At 38.3% G+C, this 21,382-nt stretch overlaps 2 protein-coding genes across 7 annotated transcripts in view; one reads left to right on the top strand and one right to left on the bottom strand.

Annotated features, from left to right (window-relative positions):
* Window positions 1-20,233, top strand: part of PIGF (phosphatidylinositol glycan anchor biosynthesis class F) — a 36,617-nt gene extending 16,384 nt beyond the window's left edge. For 3 of the 5 annotated variants that reach the window (XM_077749293.1, XM_077749295.1, XM_077749294.1), the window contains exons 5-6: window positions 4,944-5,052; window positions 19,912-20,233. In XM_077749293.1, coding sequence (XP_077605419.1) covers window positions 4,944-5,052; window positions 19,912-20,025 — 223 coding nt within the window. In that variant the 3' untranslated portion in view covers window positions 20,026-20,233. Of the gene's footprint in view, window positions 1-4,943; window positions 5,053-9,407; window positions 9,585-14,541; window positions 14,645-19,911 lie in introns of all 5 variants that reach the window. The other 2 variants (XR_013331367.1, XR_013331368.1) reach the window with 2 other exon arrangements.
* Window positions 17,270-21,382, bottom strand: part of RHOQ (ras homolog family member Q) — a 38,856-nt gene continuing 34,743 nt past the window's right edge. For both annotated transcript variants that reach the window (XM_077749296.1, XM_077749297.1), the window contains one exon: window positions 17,270-20,598. In XM_077749296.1, coding sequence (XP_077605422.1) covers window positions 20,443-20,598 — 156 coding nt within the window. In that variant the 3' untranslated portion in view covers window positions 17,270-20,442. The remainder of the gene's footprint in view (window positions 20,599-21,382) is intronic.

The following is a 21,382-nucleotide window of genomic DNA, read 5'->3' as shown; positions in this document are numbered from 1 at the left end:
TTCTCAGGCAACTGCTAAACTACTTCCGGTCTCTCTAGATTTGCCTGTTCTGGACATTTCAAATGTAGTTTTTACTTTTAAGTAGAATGAGAAATGAACAATCACTGGACATTTCAGGAACACGTCTGAAGTGAAAGGCAGAAATGAAAATAAGAAAGAAACTCAATGGAAACAAAGGCGATCTAAAGACCAGAAGATAACTTTAAAAATGTCTATTGTTTTTACATCCATAAGATATGAAGAGGCAGTTGAAAATATGAAGATACGAAAAATATGAAGGCAGTTGAAAGAAATATTCAGAGAACAAGAAAGCTCCTGGAAATTAAGAAATAAGAAAAAAATATTCAACAGAAGTAGAGACAAAGTTATAAAGATCCCTTGGCCAAACAGAAAAGGCAAAAATATGGGAAATGGGTTAAAAGCTTAAAAATAATCAGAGGGTTAATTCCAAATGGTAGTATTCCCAGCAGAAGAGTAAGAAAAACAGAAAATTCTGGGGGGATCTGGGCAGGAAAACCAAGACTTTATAAATCTTTAAAGAGAAAATGTCAAGAACCAAAAGACTTGAGATGGTAGATTAAGAAAGCCCATGGGTGGGGCGCCTGGGTGGCCTGTCAGTTAGATCCTCCTTCCTCAGGTCATGATCTCGTGGTTTGTGGGTTTGAGCCCTGTGTTGGGTTCTGTGTCGACAGCTCAGAGCCTGGAGCCTGCTTCAGACTCAGTGTCTCCATCTCTCTCTGTCCCTCCCTATCTCTCAAAAATAATCAATACTAAAAAAAATTTAAAAAAAAAAAAAAAAGAAGGCCCATTGGTTTCCAGCATCATGGCTGAAAAGACCCCCCACTCCAAGACACAAGATTGTGAAATCTTAGATAACAGGAATAAAGAGATGACTCTAGGCTACCAGAGAGGGCAGTATGTGTTGTGGGTAGGTGGGGTGGGGGGAGCAGGGAGGGGGTACATGTTAACCTAGAGAGGCCTGGGAGCCAGAGTGTCTGGACTTTTCAGGTGGGAAACAGAAAATAATGGAGCAATGGCTTCAAAATTCTGAGGCAAAATGACTTCTGACAATTACAGTAAAGTCATTTTCAGACTTTAAACAATCTTTAAAATCTATTTTACTCTTTCTCAGGAATCTATTGAAGGAGGTGCTTTAAAAAAAAGGTGGGGGGGATAGGAGGAAGTCTTGCAATCTGGGAAGCAGGAGACCCAAAAGCATTGGAATAGGCAAAGGGAATTCATAGGATGATGGTATAGGGAGCTTACAGGACAGCGGCCATGCCTCAGGCTTACAGGGCAGCCAGTCCAGCTCGCGGCAGGGAGGTGCCCTCCACAAGAGAAAACAGGAGAACAAAGAGCATAAACAAGTATTTAGAGGTGATGTTTAGTTTCTTTAGAATATTTGAGGATGGTTTAGTGACAGGTACCTAAGCAAATGAGGTTAAAAAAGAGGCAGTTTTTAACATCCAAAGAAAATGAAAATCTGTAAGAAAGGAAATGTGACTGCGGTTTACTGCGTGGTTCAGCTGTGACATTTTCATAGTCATATTAATGTAGGTACTGTGCTGTGGATTCAGTCGGGAGGAGGGGATGGTGAGTCAGGGACAAATGAGCACATGGCGACAGGAGGCTTGTGGGAAAAGAGTGCTAAGTCCTCTTCCATTGTAGAAAGCAGGGAGTAACAGTCTTGCAAAGTCTATATATAATGTACGTTCTTTAAATTCTGAGATACATAGAAGAAACACTGAAGAGTTTATAATGTCTGCCTTGGGAGTGGATTTCAGGAGTAGGGAGGAATTGGTAGTAGGTGTCGTCATCTGATAACGATGTGGGACCTTAAAGGTGCTTATACACATTATGATTTTGATAAATGCAAAATTTTAATTTTACAAAGATAGGCTACAGAGTTTTTCTATTTTTAAAACTAGCTCCTGGTTCCTTATTTTTCTATATTTATTATGTGTAAGATCATAAATTCCATTGGATACATCAAATAAAATAGAGGACAGCCTCATGCATGTTTGCCCTTTCTGTAACAAATATCAGATGGCCTCAGTGTGCTATGAAAGTGAAAAATGTGAAGACATGGGTCTTGTCCCTCAACCCCAAGGAACTTAGAGCTTCAAGGTTAGATAGACATGTACATAACCCTTGTTGAAATATAGCTTTGGTCTTATCTGCTTTGTTTTAAAACCTCCGTGACTTCTTTAGTTTGCTTTTCAGGTTTTTCTAAAATCCTAACCCTAAGTCTACCACAATGAGATACTGCTCCACACCCACTGAGATGTCTGTAATCAATAGTAATAAGTATTAGAGGGGCGCCTGGGTGACTCAGCCAGTTAAGCGTGTGACTTCAGCTCAGGCCATGCTCTCTCACTTTGTGAGTTCAAGCCCTGCATTGGGCTGTCTGCTGTCAGCAGGGAGCCTGCTTTGGATCCCCTGCCTCCCTCTCTCTCTGCCCCTCCCCTGCTTGTGCTCTCCCCCCCGCCCCCAAATAAATAAACATAAAAAAATAACAAGTATTAGCAAGGGTGGGGAGAAATTGTGTACTCATACACTGCGAGTAGTAATATAAAATGGCCCAGCTGCTTTGGAAAACAGCCTGGCAGTTCCTTTACAAGGTTAAACATAGTTATCATATGACTCAGCAACTCCATCTCTTAGTATATCCCAAAGAAAAATGAGAACATATGTCCATGCAAAACTCATACATGAACATTCATAGTGGCGTTATGCATAGTAGCCAAAAACTCAAAAACAACTCAAATGTTCAGCTGATGCATGGAAAAAAGAAATGTGGTATATCCATACAGCAGAATATTATTTGGCAATAAAAAAGAAGTATTTTCACATGCTACAAAATGGATGGATCTTGAAAACATTACACTAAGTGAAAGAAGCTGGTCACAAAAGACCACACATTGTGTGATTCCATTGATGTGAAATGTGCAGAACAGGCAAATCCCTAGAGAGAGAAAGTGGTTGCCTGGGGCCGGAGGGAAGGGGAAGTGGGGAGTGAGTGCTGACAGGTACAAGGGCGTCATTTTGAGATGATGGTTGCACAACTCTAAGTGCACTAAAAACCACTGAATTGTGCACCTTACGTGAGTGAATTGTATGGCTGAGAAAGGGCTATCGGGTCAGGCTTTCACTGTACTCAGTAAAGGTGCTATTTGTAGAAATCCTAACTCTAACCTACTTATCTAGCCTATTTCCCATTCTCCCACTCAATTTTTACTTTTATTTGCATTCCTTCTGTCTGCAGAGCAGCTCTATCCAGTTTGTCAAGCCCAGATGCCACTCATTCTCCCAATTCTGGTAGGGCTTCCTCCTCCATAAAATGGGAGAAGTAAATTCCTCCCAGCAGAAAGTAAACCTTGCTCTCCACCTCTCCCAGACTTCATGTCTCTAGGCACACCCCTTTACGTCTTGCAACATATAGGAATTAATGTCTTAAGTGAAAGATAGTCAACATTTGTCAGCCACAGATAGTAAAAAATTAACCCTAGAAAATCCTTTAAGTTGCCTGAACATTAGAGTTCCTTCTTTACATTCCACTCATCAGTTTTTGGGTTTTTTTTTCCCCTCCAGGATTGGGACAGATCTCTGTGTTGTTGAATGCTAGCTGAAGAAATTGACTTGCATTATTAGGTCTTCTATAAAATAAAAAGAACAGTGAAGCCCAGCAAACAACACAGATTGGGACCCGTGGCGATTGGTTCCAACCTTCTTCCAGTCCTGATTTTCAGTTCAGTCAAGCTAGAGCTCTTACCTTGTATAAGTGAACAAGGGGGAGTAATGAGAGAGACAGGTGGCAGAGGGATTGGCTTATGAACTGACTTGTCATTTGGGGCTACTTTAATTCAGTGTATATTTTGTGTGTAATGGCCTGTTTATAGTGAAAGAAGTCATCTAACAGAAGAAATGTTTCCCTTTTTTCCCTGCACTGGCTGGAAGAAGCCGCTTTTCACAATCTTTACATATAATAACCTTTCAATTTGAACAAGCGAGTATTTGTACCCCACTTTCTGCACTGTCGTGGGGTTTTACGCTCCTGTAACGAGACTCATGCTCCCTACAGCTAAGTGGTCACACTGTGAGAGGCAGGCTGAAACCCAGACCGGCTCAGAATGGCAGAATTCTGTCTTTTCACCTTAACACTCCAAGGTATACACTTAATCGATAAGGATGGTAGGCGAAATCACTGGCTGTTTTGAAATCTGGTGTTCTCTACTCCTCCTCCACCAAATAAATAGATTTGATTTGTTCAAATGAAATGTGCTATCAGAAGGACTAGCTGAATGAGGGATGTCCCTCCCATGCAGTGGAGTACTTCTGTAGCGAGTATAGTTAACAAGGGAAAACAAAACGGCAAAACTGGGTTTATAACATGATGCATTTGAATTTTGATAAAGGATGTATACATAGATGCGTACCATTCCAAACAAAATTGTGTATATATTTGTGCATGCATAAAATATTTCTGGAAGGATATGTACTACATTGGTGAAAGCAGCTGCTGCTAAGAAGGGACCCAAAGTTGATAAGGGTGGGAGGAAGACAGCTTTCACTGCAGATCCTCTTCCCTGTTGTTTGGCTTTCGCCATGTGCTACAACATACTGCCTTTCCCACCGAAAACCATTTATCTCATCTTCCCGNGGGACCCAAAGTTGATAAGGGTGGGAGGAAGACAGCTTTCACTGCAGATCCTCTTCCCTGTTGTTTGGCTTTCGCCATGTGCTACACGTACTGCCTTTCCCACCGAAAACCATTTATCTCATCTTCCCAATTAGTTGTTAATAGTTCATGGTAAACACACGTCAATTCGAGATGATTGTTAAATGAACAAAGCGTATACGTTTGGTGTCCATTTGCAGCACTGTTTGAGTCTCTGGCAGCTAAGATATATACCACTAATGATTTACACATTTGTCTTTTACAGAGTTACATCCATTTGGGAGAACAGTCTTCAGATCACTACGATTTCTAGTTTTATAGGAACATGGCTTGGCGCCTTCCCTATTCCACTCGATTGGGAAAGACCATGGCAGGTTGGTTTCAGCTACTTAAAACAACAAAATAAGCGTTTGTACAGTGATGGTAAAACTGAGGAAGCTAGCCAGTATGTCTGTATAAATTATGTTGTGGGGATGCCATGTCCCTGTCACTGTAACCTGGGAGACTTATTGGCCACAGGGCCCATTGGCATCCAGATCAGCCTGGTTCTGCTTTCCAGCACTGTGTTTTCTACATGTACAAGTGAGTAAATAAACTTAGTTTGTGAATATTTATAGGAGTTTTTTAAAAACAAGGAAGAGTTGCAGGAATTGTCTATTTTCATCCTATATGTTCATTGCCTTTGTGGTCTTAGATCCATATTTTCTTAACATGATTTATAGCCAAGTTGAATGTTGATTTTGAAAGATTTTTTTAAAAAGCGTATAGCAAAGTATGTTTTGAAATAGGGGTATGTGATATTGAGTATGTGATATCGGGTATGAGGAAACTCATAAACCTCAAATTTTTGTTTCTGATCACAATAGGAAATAGCTAAGAAGCTAGGTTAAAACACTATGGGGTAAGTGTTCTTTTTATTCCCATCTTACAGATGAAGAAACATTATGTAACATGTTGAAGCTCACCAAACTAGTAATGAATATATCTTTGTCTTCGTTTTTAATGGCTTCGTAGTACGCCATTATATAGTTATTCCCAAATGTATTTAGCAAATTCACTAGTGATCATTTAGGTTATTGCCAGTATTTCACTATTATAGACAGTGCTGTGATTAACACCTTGATTAACACCTTGAATGGATTTTCCAGTTATTTTCTCAAGATCATTTTCGCCAGATGGAACTGTAGTATTAAAAACCATACTTTCTTTTTTCAACATGAAGAGAATTGTTTCTTATTACAAAAACAGTACATATTTATTTAGAAATTTTAAGCAACGTTAATAATTATAAAGGAGAAAGTAAAAAACTATCAAATATCCCAATCACACAGTGGTGACCCTCATTTCATTTTGTATTTTGGTGATAATTTGTGCAGTTCTCTCTGTGTGTAACTATAATGTGTCATTTTTTTTTTTTTTTAATGCCCTGTCCAGAGTCACTTTATTGCTAAATTAAAGAAACACTTTTTAGACCTCACTGTCAGGGCTTCTCTGAGCATTAACTCACTGGAAACACAGTATTTCCCTGCTTGAAACTTTTTTCTTGACTTTCTGCAACTACCGTGTCCATTGCTTTTCTTTCTGCTTCTCCAGTTTCTCCTCAGCCTCCCTGAGAGCTGCTTAGACTGCCTCTTGTTAAGATACCAGTACTCCCTTGATTTCTAACATCTTTTTTTCTCTCACTCTCCCTGCATGACCTTATCCATTGCCATGACTGCAACTAAAATATGGCTAATGAATCCCAAATCTTTTTTTTTCTTTAATCCCAAATCTTTATCTCCTGCCTGGGGCCTCTGAGCTTCAGACTCATAAATGCAACAGTGTGTTCCTCTTGAAGTTCCATAGCTACCTTGAACTCAGTGTGCTTAATATCCCCCTGTGATATAAGTAGCACTGTCATCCACCCATTTGCTCGAGTCAGAAACCTGAAAGTCAACAGGAGCGAGAGGGGCAGAGAGAGAGGGAGACACAGAATCTGAGGCAGGTTCCAGGCTCTGCGCTGTCAGCACAGAGCCTGACACGGAACTTGAACCCACGAACCATGACATCATGACCTGAGCCAAAGTCAGACGCTCAACTGACTGAGCTACCCAGGTGCCCCATTGATTGTAGTTTTTTAACATCTCTTGGATTTATCTTCTCTCCGTTTTCATTTAATTCGGTAACTTGTACAGGTGTCTCTCATCTTGCTTTATGTCATCCCTACTGAACCATTCTTTACATGCCAAACCTCAGACCTGATAGTGTTATTTCTCCTGCTTAAAATCTTCCAGTTGCTTCATTGCTTGCCTTAAATAAAGTCCAAGCCCTTTGGCATAGCTTATAAGGCCTCTATGATCTTGTTTCTGCTTAGATGCGTAGGGCGTGTTATTCAGATCGCAACTTTTCCACTTGCTGTGTGATTGAACAGGTTCACTGTAACATGGAGGTAATAGTTGTGAGGACTAAATGAGATCATATGTAAGAAATAGCTGTTATCGTAATTCATAATTAACATCCTTATTTATAAGTCTTTGGAATATAGTACTATCATTTCCTTAAGATAAATTCTTAAAGTGGAATTTCTGGGTATGCCTATTTTTCATCATTTAATTTTTTTCATCATGGTAAGTGTACTCTTTAATCCCCACTCCCTATTTTCCTCATCCCCCTTCCCCCACCTCCCCTCTGGTAACCCATCAGTTTGTTCTCTTTTGTTAATAGTCTCTTTCTTGGTTTGTCGCTCTCCTTTTTTCCTTTGCTTGTTTTTGTTTCTCAAATTTCACATATCTGTGACATCACATGGTATTTGTCTTCCTTTGACTTCTTTCACTTAGCATTATACTTTGTATCCATCTGGGTCATTGCAAATGGCAAGATTTCATTCTTTTTTTATGGCTGAATAATATAACATTGTATATATATGCCATATAGTTGGATATTCATCTATCAGCGGATACTTAGGCTGCTTCCATAATTTGGCTGTTGTAAGTAATATGCCGCTATAAACATAGGGGTGCAAGTGTCCCTTTGAATTATTGATTTTATGTTCTTTGGATTAAATACCCAGTAGTGTGATTCCTAGATCGTAGGATAGTTCTATTTTTAAATTTGGAGGGAACGTCCATACTGTTTCCACAGTGGCTGGACCAGTTTGTGTTCCTGCCAATAGTACACAAGTGTTCCTTTTTCTCTACATCCTCGCTGACACCTGTTATTTCTTGTGTCTTCAGTTTTAGCCATTCTGATAGGTGTGAAGTGATACCTCATTGTCGTTTTGATTTGCATTTCCCTGATGATGAGTGATGTATATTATATGTCATTTTTAATCTTTTTTTTTCCCCTTCAGCAGTATGTTATGGAGGTCATTTCTCATCAGTGAAAATTTATATATATATAATATTCCGTTATCTCGGTGAAATCATATATCAGTTTCTTATAAATGAACATTTAGATTGTTTATAGTTTTGCAATTATTGATTTACTATTACTAATTGCGGTGATTATAATCATTTTTAAACATACATCTTTGCCTATTTGTCCAGTTTTCTCTAGTAGAATGCCTAGATAAGAGCAGAGTTAAATTTTTGATATGTATCTCACTTTCCAAAGGCTTTAAAGGGATCTGGATTATATGTCTTGTACTTAAATGCCCATTTTGAGTCCATTCTTTGTGCTGTGTAGTAGATGTTATGTCTCCTAGACAGACAAGTTGTTCTTTTATGTTCAGTAAGTGTGGTGGCTTTGTCCTTGCCTATTATATTTATCTATTATATATTACAGAAATCCCTGGAGCTTTTGGGTGTCACTGATACCCTGTTGAAGGTTTTAGTACTGATACAGGTTTTGTTTACATTTCCTTGGCCATCTCAATGATCACTAGGAGATGGAGAATCCATCTTAAGGAACTTAGTTTCATTCAGCAGGATCAGTGATTTCTCAATTGGAGCAGGACAATCCAAATCATTGAAAAGTATACATAGAAAATTGTATTTTAGTCTGTAGTAGATTCATTACTTTCAGATACATGCAATTAAATCTAAATACAAAGTGCTGATATATAAAGCACCATGGGCTGCCACCTTTAATGAGTTGGTAAGGTAATGTGTGATTAACATGTCAGTTTGCATATAGATGGAATATTTTAGAGTGTAAATGTTTGACATTTTACACCTGTCTAAATCATAAGTAGAAGTAGAAACTGAATTATGCGGAGTAGATGTGCCTTTGTAAAATCTGAGTTTAGATTTGAATAGAAAATATATATGTTAATGATTTACAGCCCATTTATCCATTTTGGATTGTCCAGGCTTTTAGCTACTGACTCTCATTTTTCTACCTCAGTGCTTGTTTACAGTAAGAGGTAATCTGGATCCAAATTGATGGTTTCACTTTTTAAATTAATGTGAGGTTTCTGTTTGAATTACTGACTTTGAAAAGAGATTTTCCAGCTTGTTAATTTCTGTAAAAAGTGCTGGTCCTGATTAAGATGTTTGATTCAACTGGAATATTACTGGTTCTTTAATTATCCTTACTGTTAGGTTGTTTTCAGAGTGTTCCAAGTTAATGACCTACTTATTCACTGTAATCTTTTTAAAGGTATGAAACCTACTGTTGGTGAAATGATAGAATGAATGTATGATTAATCATCTTTATTCATATCATAATCACCTGCCCCTCTCTCAGCAGCTATTTACTGATAAACTAGAGAAATGATGCTTCATTTTTTTCTTTCACTTTTTAATTTCAGCAAACAAGGTGTCTTGTTTTGTTCTGTTCTTCATAAGTAACTACACAGCGCAAGTGCTCAGTGTGGCTCTTGATACTGACAGACTCTGCCAGAGTAACAATAAGCCTGATAAAGAAATATGGCATTACCTCAAAATGGAGATTTTTCTAGAGCAAAATTTCATGAGAAGAGACGACAGTATATACTTAATACTGTCTAAAATATAGTACGTATAAAGAAGACATTTTGGTTCTCTGTTCCTTATAGCCCAATACAGATATGAGACATTCGTGATAAAGCAAGCTTTTCTGGATTGTGATCTGATTTTATTTATATTCTAGTTAGAGGAACAAGAGTATCTGGTCAAGTGAGTGTTTCTTATTTAAAAACACAGGTACAAACAACCCCACAAGAAATGTTTATATGTATTAGTTCAATTTCCTGTACTTTGAAGTCAAATCTGACTTTGTATAAAGTTCCAGAGGCCAAACATAAACTTACAATGATGTGAGTCCTGTATTGAGCAATTTCAAGTATATGTATATTTCTAAAATCATTTCATCACCAAATGACTGAAAAGGCCCATTGAAAATATGGGGCGCCTGGGTGGCTCAGTCAGTTAAGTGTCCGACTTCTGCTCAAGGTTATGATCTCACAGTTCAAGGGTTTGTGCCCCGAGTCAGGCTCTGTGCCGACAGCTGGAGCCTGGAGCCTGCTTCAGATTCTCCCTCTCTCTCTCTGCCCCTCCCCCGGTCATGCTCTTTGTCTCTCTCTCAAAAATAAACATAAAATTTTTAAAAAACCTGCAATCTCAGTGAAAAAAGTTTTTTTTCCATTTACTAATATGAATTTTAAATGATTTTAAGTAATTAATGACCAGTGACAAAAGAGAGTAGGCATCTTTATAGTTGGAGGAAGCCTTCTCTTGCAGGAGGCAGGAAAAGGCTTTGTTAAAGAGAATATGGTATGGTGGCTACCCACAACCATGTTGGTCAATTTTTTTGTTTTCTAAAAAAATATTTGCAAGACATCTTCTCTTCCCTACCTTAATTATTTGCCTTTAAATATCAGCAAGAAAATAAACATTTAAATTTCCTGTAACCCAAGTAGCTCCCTTTACTCCCAGGGAATGCTGTTATATTTGCTGTTATATTTACACATTTTGACTGTGGAAAACCTTTGTACATTATAATTATTTGCTGTAGCTAAAAGCTAATCAGTAAGTATTTAAGTTCTTACTGTGTACAAAGCATATACGCAGTGTAAGTATAACATGTAAATATTACACAGGATGGAAATTTAAATAGTTGGTAACAATAATTTAGATTCAGATTTAATATGTAAATGTTTTATAGAATAGTTAATGAGTTTTTCATCTGGAAAATGTCTTTATCAAAACATAGGCCAGTTTTTCATGTTATTAAAAAAGATTAATGGGGGCACCTGGGTGGCTTAGTTGATTAAGTGTCTGACTTCCACTCAGGTCATGATCTCACAGTTCATGAGTTTGAGCCCTGCATCGGGCTCTATGCTGACAGCTCAGAGCCTGGAGCCTGCTTCGGATTCTGAGTCTCCCTCTTTCTCTGCCCCTCCCCCACTTGCGTGCCGGCACGCGCTCTCTCTCTCTCTCTCTCTTTCTCTCTCTCTCAAGGATAAATGAACATTTAAAAAAAATAATGGGAGGTTAAGAAATGTTATTCTGAGGAAAGGAAATTTGCCATAAAGTTTTTAAACCCGCTTGTTTTATGAATAGGTAGGTAATGTGATGATTAAGAGCTCTAGTATCAGATTACTAGGTTCAAATGCTGGCTCTGCCACTTACTAGTGAAAATTAAATTATATAATCCTTCTAAAGTACTTCGTTCAGAACCTGACACATAGTTACTGCTTAATTAATGTTACAGGCATTTGTGACATATAAAAGGACTATATTTTTAGCATTACCATAAAATGCAAATTCCATTATTTGGGTTTTCAGAGTGTTAGAGAATGCATTGATTGTCTCCTTGTGTTTGTTATATGTTCTGCCCAGCCTTAGGGTCTAACCCTGATTCTCTTCATTGCTGGGGACTCCGGAAACAGCTTTTCTCCCTCTCCTCCCCTCCCCTCCCTTTCCTTTTGTCCTTTCTTCCCTTCCTCTTCCTTCCCTTCTTCCTTCCTTCCCTCCCTCCCCTCCCCTTCCTTTCCTTTTGTCCTTTCTTCCCTTCCTCTTCCTTCCCTTCTTCCTTCCTTCTTTCCTCCCTCCCCTTCTCTGTCTTCTTTCCTTCCTTCCTTTTTTCTTTTCCTTTTTTTCTTTTTCTTTCTTTCTCTTTCTCTTTTTCTCTCTCCCTTTTCTTCCTTCCTTCCTTCCTTTTTTCCTTCTTTCTCTTTTATTTTCTCTTCCTTCCTTTCCTTTCTTTCTAAAAGGCTGTAGTTTATATCTCCTTGGAAAGGCTTGAGTAGTTATTATATTGCATTTCTTTCCACACGTAAGAATTTGTATAAACTCCATGACCACTGCTGGTGTATGTATTTTAGACCATAAAATTTAAGACACTTGTAGGAGACAATTTGAAGTTACAATGCAGAGCTTTTGTGTCTAGAGAACCTACAAGTGCCTTTACACTCTGAACTTGAGTGCTGCTCTAAAACAGAATTGAACCAGATAATCACATCTCTTCTGAGTATACTTATTTCCTATAAAGTTAAAAAGCAATATTGATTGAGGATTTTTAAAAACAATTTAAAATTGTTTAAAAAATATTCATACTTATTTCCATAACATCTACATTAGGCATTGTTATATTTAAAAACCGTTTTTTGTTTTCTCGAGTTTTAGCAGCTTAAAAATGTAACATTTGTGAAAAATATATATTCATTTTCTAAAGTCACAGATGCTACAGTTAATTCACAAATTGAAGCTAGAGATCATAAGGATTACTAGAAATACTGCTAGAGTGAGGGATAAAACTAAGATCACAGCTTTAATTATTAAAGGGTGGCATGTTTTTAGGTTAATTGGTGTTTCATTTATCAAAGGTATGGTGTCCTAGGTAGACCAAAATAAAACATTAACTTATATGAATAGGAATTATGTTTCAAGCATGAGGAAAAGAAAAACAACCCTATAATACTTAACAGACAGAAAATGGCTTTGTATTTAAAAGGTGGGCTCACTGTATGGTAACCATGCTGATAATACTCTTGCCAGGGCTTTCACGTGGGTGATAGGGGTGCTAGCCAGGTTCACTGAGTTGCGTGGTCTTGGAGAGGACCACTGTAGCTTAGCATCACTTCAGCAAAAAGTTGCAGATTGGAAACTACACACCTCTCCACAAATAGCTCCTCCTATATGTTTGCTTGGTCATAGGAAAGTGGCAGGGTATGCCTGGATCAGTGCAGACTTAAACCAGAGAAATGAGTCCGGGTGAGTAGATTCATCTCTGATGTTTTCTTGCATCAGACAAGAAATACTATCTGCTTTAAGAACATCTGGAAAAACACAGCACTCACAATCAAATACAGAAGAAAATATAAATGGTCATTTAAAGCTAGTAGAAGTGTCATCAGGCTTTGAAAGATGAATTCTCTCTGTCATGCCAGCGGGCATTCGTGGTAAATAAGCACAATAAAATAAACATTAAAAAGTAGCTTGTGAGAAATTTAGAACTAGCTGCCTGGGTTTTATCTTCCTTTTTTAACCTGGAAGAGCCAGTCATACTAATGATTGTGAGTTGTTCTGTTTCTAGGTTTTCTGATCTGTAGACAGATCAGTTTCCCTATGATATATCTATGACATCATATACCTTTCTGAAAATTATAATTCCGTTGCAACACATATTTTTAAGAATTTATTTTAAAAATTAAATCTCCAAAAGCAAATAATCTTAATTTCAACTTAATATTGCTTGGTTTATAGTAGGGACTAATAGTTTTGAATGAATGGAGTCATTTGTAAGAGACTATTAAAAATGACACACATATCTACCAGTGGTTGGTTTAAAATCAGTTTTTGTAATTATGCTTCTTAAAATTTATGAAAAATGACAGCTAGGAGCAGGGAGTGCCCTTCTCTTTCTGAGATGAGGCTACATATGGTGAATACAATGCAGTGTGTTGTATGGCTTTTGAGAGTCTTCTCGTAAGCTTTTATGCTCCCCAGACATTTCATGTAAAGATTGGCATGTATTAAAGAGGATTACCAGGGCAAGGGAATTGTTCTTACAACAGTATAACATTGCTCATGAACTATTTTATTTTATTTTATTTTTAAATATTTTGTTTATTTCTAGGAGAGAGAGAGAGAGACAGCGTGAGCAGGGGAGGGTCAGAGACAGAGGGAGTCACAGACTGAAACAGGCTCCAGGCTCTGAGCTGGCAGTCAGCACAGAGCCCGACGCGGGGCTCAAACCCACGAACCGCGAGATCATGACCTAAGCGAAAGTCGGACGCTTAACCGACTAAGCCACCCAGGTGCCCCTCATGAACTATTTTATTTGTTTTGGAACTGCCGCTTCTAATTATTACCTTGCAGTGTCAGTTACTAAGAAATACTTAGTGATCATAAAAGGTTTTTTAAATAAAGTTTGAGAGAGAGATAGCGCATGTGCATGTGAGTGGGGGAAAGGCAGAGAAAGAGGGAGAGAGAATCCCAAGCACTGACAGCATAGCGCCTGGCACAGGGCTCGATCCCACAAACAGTGAGATCATGACCTGAGCCAAGAGTCAGATGCTTAACCAACTGAGCCACTAAGGCACCCCAGTGATCACAGAAGTTGAAGTTTTACAAGTTAAAATATAGAATATACAAAGTGATAGCGATGCGTGGTACTTCACAGCTTTTGTGACAGATTCTAAAATAATACAGCAGCCCCATGTTTTAAGTACGAGAGGTACTATTATCCCTGTTTTGCCCATTGGGAAACTCAGGCTCCGCTGGCAAGTGACTTGGCCAAGGCCATGCAGCCAGAAGTGGGTCCACAGCACAGCCCGTTCTTACTCCACTGACTGTGTTACTCCCCAGAAGAGCCAAAGAAAGCTCCTAAGCAAAGTATTAAGGAATTTTTAAAGTGGCCTCATGTTTTTATACAGTTATTTTAAAACTTCTGTTGAATATCTGAAGCTAATTTCAGAAGAAAATCCTCATCTAATTTCAAATACCTGATCATCACTTTAGGAAACCTGCAGCAGCTCCTAAACTGCCAGTCAGTGACTTAACCGACTAACTGTCGTGCGGTGGCATCAAAACCTGTGGACGTCATCTTGGCAACAAGACGAGGGTGAACATCTACTTGCATTTAACATGTATTATAGGAACCTAAGTACTCTTGTGCAGATTATAATTCAAATATATTTAATTACTTTACTCTCATATCACCTAACAAATGCCATCTACGTTACTGAAATTGATCCTTAAAATTTTGAACCACAATGTAGAGGGTCACTATATTACTGTGGCCGACTAGAACAGTTAATAATACTTGTTAGGTTCGAGTGATGAAGAGGACAGCAGTCCTTAACCAGGAGTCTGTAGGTGGGGGTCTGTGAGCCCCTGAAGTTCTATGACATACATTCAAAATCTGTACATCATGTTTGACAAGAAGGAAACATGGGTTCATTTAGATGTAGTTTTTAAAAAATATTCTTAAAGTCCTTGAAAAATACTTTTCAAGGAAGGATTTTTTAATAGGATCAGCTGCAGAGATGGTGTATTTGGGGAAATGATGGTGTTCTAGATTATAATGGCAACTTACATGTGCCTACTAGGAATGTGAACTAAAAGATTATCATCAGTTTATAGCTTGTATGTACTATGTGCCACATATTGTTTTAGGCATGGTTCTAAGTACCACATGGTGCATTCTGTCATTTACTCAGTACAGCAATCCCTGTGAGGTGGGTTTTATGATAATCCTCGTTTCACAGGTGAGAAACCAATGTACAAAGAGGTAAGCTGACTTTCACAGGGTCCCATATTTAATAAATGGCAGTGCCGAGATTCAAATTCAGCCTAATAACAAAAATTAGAGTCCTTGGGGCACCTGGGTGGCTCAGTCAGTTGAGTGTCCGACTTCAGTCAGGTCATGATTTCACGGTTCATGGGTTCAAGCCCCATGTCAGGCTCTGTGCTGACAGCTAGCTCAGGGCCTGGAGCCTGTCTTCAGATTCTGTCTCCCTCTCTCTCTGACCCTCCCCTGCTCATGCTGCCTCTCTCTCTCTCTCAAAAATAAATAAAACATTTTTAAAAATTAAAAAAAAAATTAGAGTCCTTAAATCATTCTGTAATACTTAGAACACGCTTTGAAAAGTCTCAACACTACTTAGATACATCAGTAATGTCTGATCAGGAGAGAGCAGTGTGGTCTTCAGGTGGAAATAAGCTTGTATAATGTTGAAATGTTGTTCAACCAGCAATAACATTGATTTGTTGAACCGAGAAAGCACACAAAGTTAAATCTGTATTATTTATTGAGAAATTGTTTTTTTAGCTTATTAGGGTGGAATTGTTTTATTTCTGAGGTTAACACAACTTATTGCTGATACCATGTACCCAAACTCTGTAATATTAGGCCTTTCTTAATGGTGAGTATTTTAAGGGAACACTGACCTTTTTTGGTTTAAGTGATGAAAAAAAAAATTAAAAAGGAGTCATTTGGTTCAGAGAAAGGATAATAGTAGTACTCTAAGCAAGATGCTTTGTTCATGTGATGTAGCTACTTGTTTTTTAAAATGGGGTTTTTAACAGCTAATTGTGATAATTTTACCCACTTGCATTATATGTGTCATGCAACAGGATTTGTTTCTTCCATTTAGTGGTTAATATATAAAAAACTAGATAAAAAGAAGGTGGTCATTTTGGTGGCAAACACTCGTGAATGACTTTCTTTACATGAATGCCTTTGAGTTTTCTATTTTCCTTAAACAAAACAGGATAATTATATGTATAGCCAGCCCAGATGACCGTAATTTGGAGAAATGTCTGTGGCACTGCAGTTGGATTGTCTGTTCAGTAGACGACACCACAGTTGTTTTTGTTTTAAGCCTACTTGTGGCATGAATGTTAAACAGAAGCATCTGTGTGTGAGACAAGTACACAGTTTTAAATGGAAAACCCCAAGATCAAAGTATGAAAATGCGTGGTGAAGCTGGGATGGTTTGATCAGTCAACATGAAATCTCTTGCCATTGTGTAGTTAAAAATTGTTTAAAGCAGTTGTAAGAAGGTCGGTAGGAAATTCCACCATGAGGACTTTAGAGAAAAGGTGATTTAGGTGGCAGCCTCCCCTGACTCCTTTCAGGGGCTCCTTTTGCTGTTCCCTGTCCTGAGAATAAAAAGCAGGAAGCTTGCCCTTAAGTGAAGAAATTCTCCTTTAAAAACCAGTGTGTTACAGCTAAGGGCTACTCATTTCAGGAAAGTCCAGCAGGAAAGCCTGACCCGTCACTAGCAAACAGTCTTCAAAGCCAGTCCAACATTTTAACTTGCTGATGGCTTGGATTTCTTGAGAACTGAATACACAGCAAGTGCTCTAAGCCTTTGCCCCTCATGAGACAAAACTTCTGGATTAATATTTCATCTTCAGCATTCCACTGGAGGTGCGGTACGGCAGCTGCTTAAAGAATGTGCGTGTGACTGTGTATGTACGTGTTTGGAAACAAAGAGCCATACTGAAATTACAGAGTCATTCAAGTAGAATTTAGTGACCCAAACTGGAATCTGGCTGGGATTCACGAGGGATTATTATTCTCCCTACACTTTGACAGTGTGCTTTTTAACAAAGTGCAGGTGCTCACACTTGGCTAGTGATCAGACTCACAGCAGGACAAACAGAGGAGTATTATCCCAAATATTTACATTGGGTGTTAAATAAAAACTAAGGTAAGAAGTTCAATGCTTTACATAGATAGTAAACTATGCATATTATTTTATTTATAACCCCATGTGTTAAGATGGGACACTGTTAAAGTAACAATCACTTAAAAAGCAACAACCAACAAACCAGTATTTAATTTGGTACTTAAAAGTAATAATTAGAAATCAAATGGAAGCAATGCCTAAAGTAACTAATTCACAATAAAAACCATTAATTCAGGCTCTACTTATTGAAAATAAGATCATTCAACATGGGCTCATCTAAAATGTATCTGTAGAGACAGAAAAAGGGTACAGGTTAGCAAAGTATTAAATAAGATTTCAGGGAGTCCCTAAAATTATTTTTAAGAACTTCAGAATTGATTATATGCAAAAAAAACTTAACTGCACATTTCTTTTAAATTCATTCATACATGACCTTATTTGAAGCAGTGTATTTGCATTAACTAGCAAAATTCATGTCAGTAAGATATTTTTGAAGTATTTTATTTCCCAGATATTTGACTACTTTGAACTAGTTGTTCCAATGATTAGTCTCAATTTCTACTGAAACTTAAGTCTTTAATGTAGTCATGCTGCTGAAAATAAGGCAATTCCTCTATAATCTGCTCATGAATAGAAAACAAATCTTTGGTTTTTAGTTAAAGTGACAGGAAGGATTGAGTGCAAAAAGAAATCCTAAAGAACCAAAGCAATGAAAAGGCTCTTAATAAGCAATGGGAAACTCCAAACCCCATCAAGGTCAATAGAGTACCTAAGGCACCTCAGGTTCAGATGATACAATCATCTTTGCTTAGAGTTCTAATAATCTATGTACAGGATTTTTACCATCTTAAGAATGTGCAGCCAAAAAGGTAATGTCCAAAAATTAGAAGAGAATCACAAGAGTTGATAAATGGGAGACGTGTCGGAGATCCTCTCATTCTACCTCCCATTTTTATAGATGAGGAAACTGAGGCCCAGGCAGGAAACAGAGGTGACATCAGAGTTTGTGTTTCCCAATTCCTAGTCCATTTCTCTTACGGCAGGGCAAAGTCTAGCTTTTAATTTTAACTGGCTAGTAAACCCAAGTGTGAAAAGTTTCAGAGGTGAATTTGAGGGAAAAAAAACCCAAAAACAAATCCCCATCAAATCCCCAAAGGCAAGTTGGAAATGTATAATACTTTACTGTCTTAATTCCTTTATACCATGTGTTGGACAACTTAGCTCATATACCAATTGACGTATGCAGTTCTTTTCAGTTCTATCTAAAGAGAGCTAATAATCAATAGACCCAAATTAAAGAGAAAGTACATAAAGATTCCATTGGAGCGTACATAAGGCCATGGTACTCAATGTGAACCATCACTTCTTGGGAGAAGGAAGACATCCACTGTCCAGTTCAGAGAGAAAGTTCCTGACTAGTTATCCAGTAGACTCTCCACTCTTCAATGGGGAAGATGATGCTTATATTTTTAAAAATCTCTACAAAGCTCACATACAAGACAGTACATCTTAGATTTGTGACTGATATGAGCATTTAAGGCTGTCATTTTCAAGTATAAAAGTTTAGTGTTCCATTACCCAATCTGTGCAATAGACATAGCTGTTAGCTCAAGTCATGGAAATTAACAGAAGCTCACCAAAGACATAAATAAATCATAATTTAGTTAACAGCAAGTTTAAATGTCAGAAAGACGGGGGGGTGGGGAATTTATGGGTTAGATTATGCTTCTCAGAACTGCATGAATTGGCTCACACTGACACTCTAACACTATTGGCTGCTGCATGGCACTTGGAACAAGGCGGATCCGTAGCAGACCAAACAAGGAGGCTTCGTTAGGCTGTATACAGAACTAGTCATTACGTAAGATGGTTCACCCCTAACACAGTTCTATGGCCTGAGAGACAGATTAGAAACAGCTCCAGTGTACCAAGTAAGCTCCTCGGATGAACACAAATTTTTGTCAAAGTAGGGCCTTTTACCTAGGGACTAGCATGCACTGCTTGTGGATGAAAGAAATCCCAATGTTGTTTACACTTCGGGCTTGCTTGATGTAACTGTGCGAAATGTAATGTGGCTGGAGAAAATAGGCATTTAGAAGCCAGTATTTCATTTAACTGACGCTCTGGGTGTATACTTAAGCTGTGATTCTAGAACCCCTGCTGTGGTTCCAGTACCTGTGTCTGAAAGGTGACATCAGTTTTATTATAGAAGCAGTTGCTTTGTTATAGATTCTGTATAACATGCTTGAATTCTAGGTTCTCTTTAGCACGATTTCAACTTTCTCATACATTGAGCAGCATACGCTTCTCATTTCACTTGATATATAAGCCAAGGTGGAAATTAAAGAACAAAATTGCCAGCTACTTCAGACAGCTATATCGAGTCCAGGATTATGACAAAGTCTGACCCAGAATTTTAATTTGTAATTTTAGGATGTATCTCATGCAGTTTGGGGAGCATCAGACTAAATCTACAGTTGCCAGAAGCCTTGTTACAGTCGAATGCACATTAACTAGAATGTGTACATTTTTAGTGTTCGTGACAAATGCAGTTAGGACCTTATTACACTGTTGGCATTCTTTAAGAAAGCACATTAAGCTTTAATATAGAAATATTTAGGTTACACTTAACTTGTGCTCAAGTAATAATAAAACAGTTGTTCTCTTTTGAGCTCATACATTCTCTCCTCAGGTATGGCCCATCTCCTGTACGCTTGGAGCGACCTTTGGCTACATGGCTGGCCTTGTGATTTCACCACTCTGGATCTACTGGAATAGAAAGCAACTTACATACAAGAACAATTAATTGGAGCAAAGGGAGAAGATATTTCTTTGTGCAGATTCCAGAAAGACTGTGCAGAAATGTATATGGTCTAAGCCAGGCAGTTCCATTTACAGCACTGTTTTTTGTTTGTTTTTTTATGTAGTTACAACATGATGTGATTGTAGCTTTTTAAACTATGAAACCCCTGAGAGATCGTACCTTCTAGTTGAAATAAAGTATTTATAATAGATTGTGGCTTCAGATGCTGTTTGCTGCTTCTTGGACCTTATTTAAGAAACATTCTTAATGAATTTTATAGAATTCTGAGGACAGGGTTTGGTTTTTGTTTTTGTTTTGTTTTTCTTTCAAGGTTTAAACCGCTTCATCTGGGTATAGCTGTAGCATCTCCTATGCTTTCTGAGAGAAATGGACAGTTTCCTTGGCCACTGAAGAGGTTTCTCACGTAATCAAACAACAGTTTATACATCTTGATCCTATTCTTTTTTTTACTGTGTGTTTCTTTGGAGTTAAAATGGCTATGATAGCCTCATCAAAAACAGTCTTCAGTCCCTTCTGGGTTAAAGCCGAACATTCCACATAGCAGCATGCTCCTATCTGGGAAGGAGAAAAAACACCACAAACACATCAACTCTTTCGTACACATCCGGTATGACACAACACACCATTGTAAGGAAGATGGTAAAACACAGCCAAAAAGAATGAAATCATTCATAATCATAAAACTCAGGAATAGCTAACTTACAAAGTAAGCCTACATCCTTCCACATTTATTCTATGAAAATATATCGCATCAAGTATTTACTGGTTACCTACCATATGCCAAGCACTGTTCTGGGCGCTGGAGATAGTGTCAAAGAACGGAAGAAAAGACCAAAGTCTCTACCGTGTGATGCTTCCATTTGCTTAAGTTCTCACACTGAGGGAACAGCAGATGGTGGTGGGTGCTTTGAGAAAAAGGTGGGGTGGGTGGGGGGAGATGGGAAGTGCACAGGGCAGAGGTAGTGGTAGTCGAAGTCGGGGAAGCTTCTCAACAAGGTGAGGTTTGAACAGAGAGGGATACCTAGGCAGAACCAGAGACGGAAAGATGCTGATGCAGGAGCATGCTTCCAGCACTCAGGGAATGCTACAAAAGCCAGAGTGGGCAGGGGGGAATGGCGAGCCATGAGGCCAGTGAGGTAGCCTCAAGGCCAGTATAAGGACTTTGGCTTCTACTCTTAAGAGCGGCTCTATTCATCCATTCTTTCCCTGGAAATTTACTGAGCATTCTTATGTGCCAAATGAGAGAATACAGCAAGGAACAAAATTAAGTCGACCCTACATTTTAGAGGGAGAAGACCATAAGCTAATAGAGGTAGACAGTCAGAAGGTGCTCTGTGGT

This window comes from Crocuta crocuta, unplaced genomic scaffold (genome assembly GCF_008692635.1).
Source record: "Crocuta crocuta isolate KB4526 unplaced genomic scaffold, BGI_CrCroc_1.0 scaffold118, whole genome shotgun sequence".
Lineage (NCBI taxonomy): Eukaryota > Metazoa > Chordata > Mammalia > Carnivora > Hyaenidae > Crocuta > Crocuta crocuta.
This window is presented reverse-complemented; position numbering and strand designations above follow the sequence as displayed.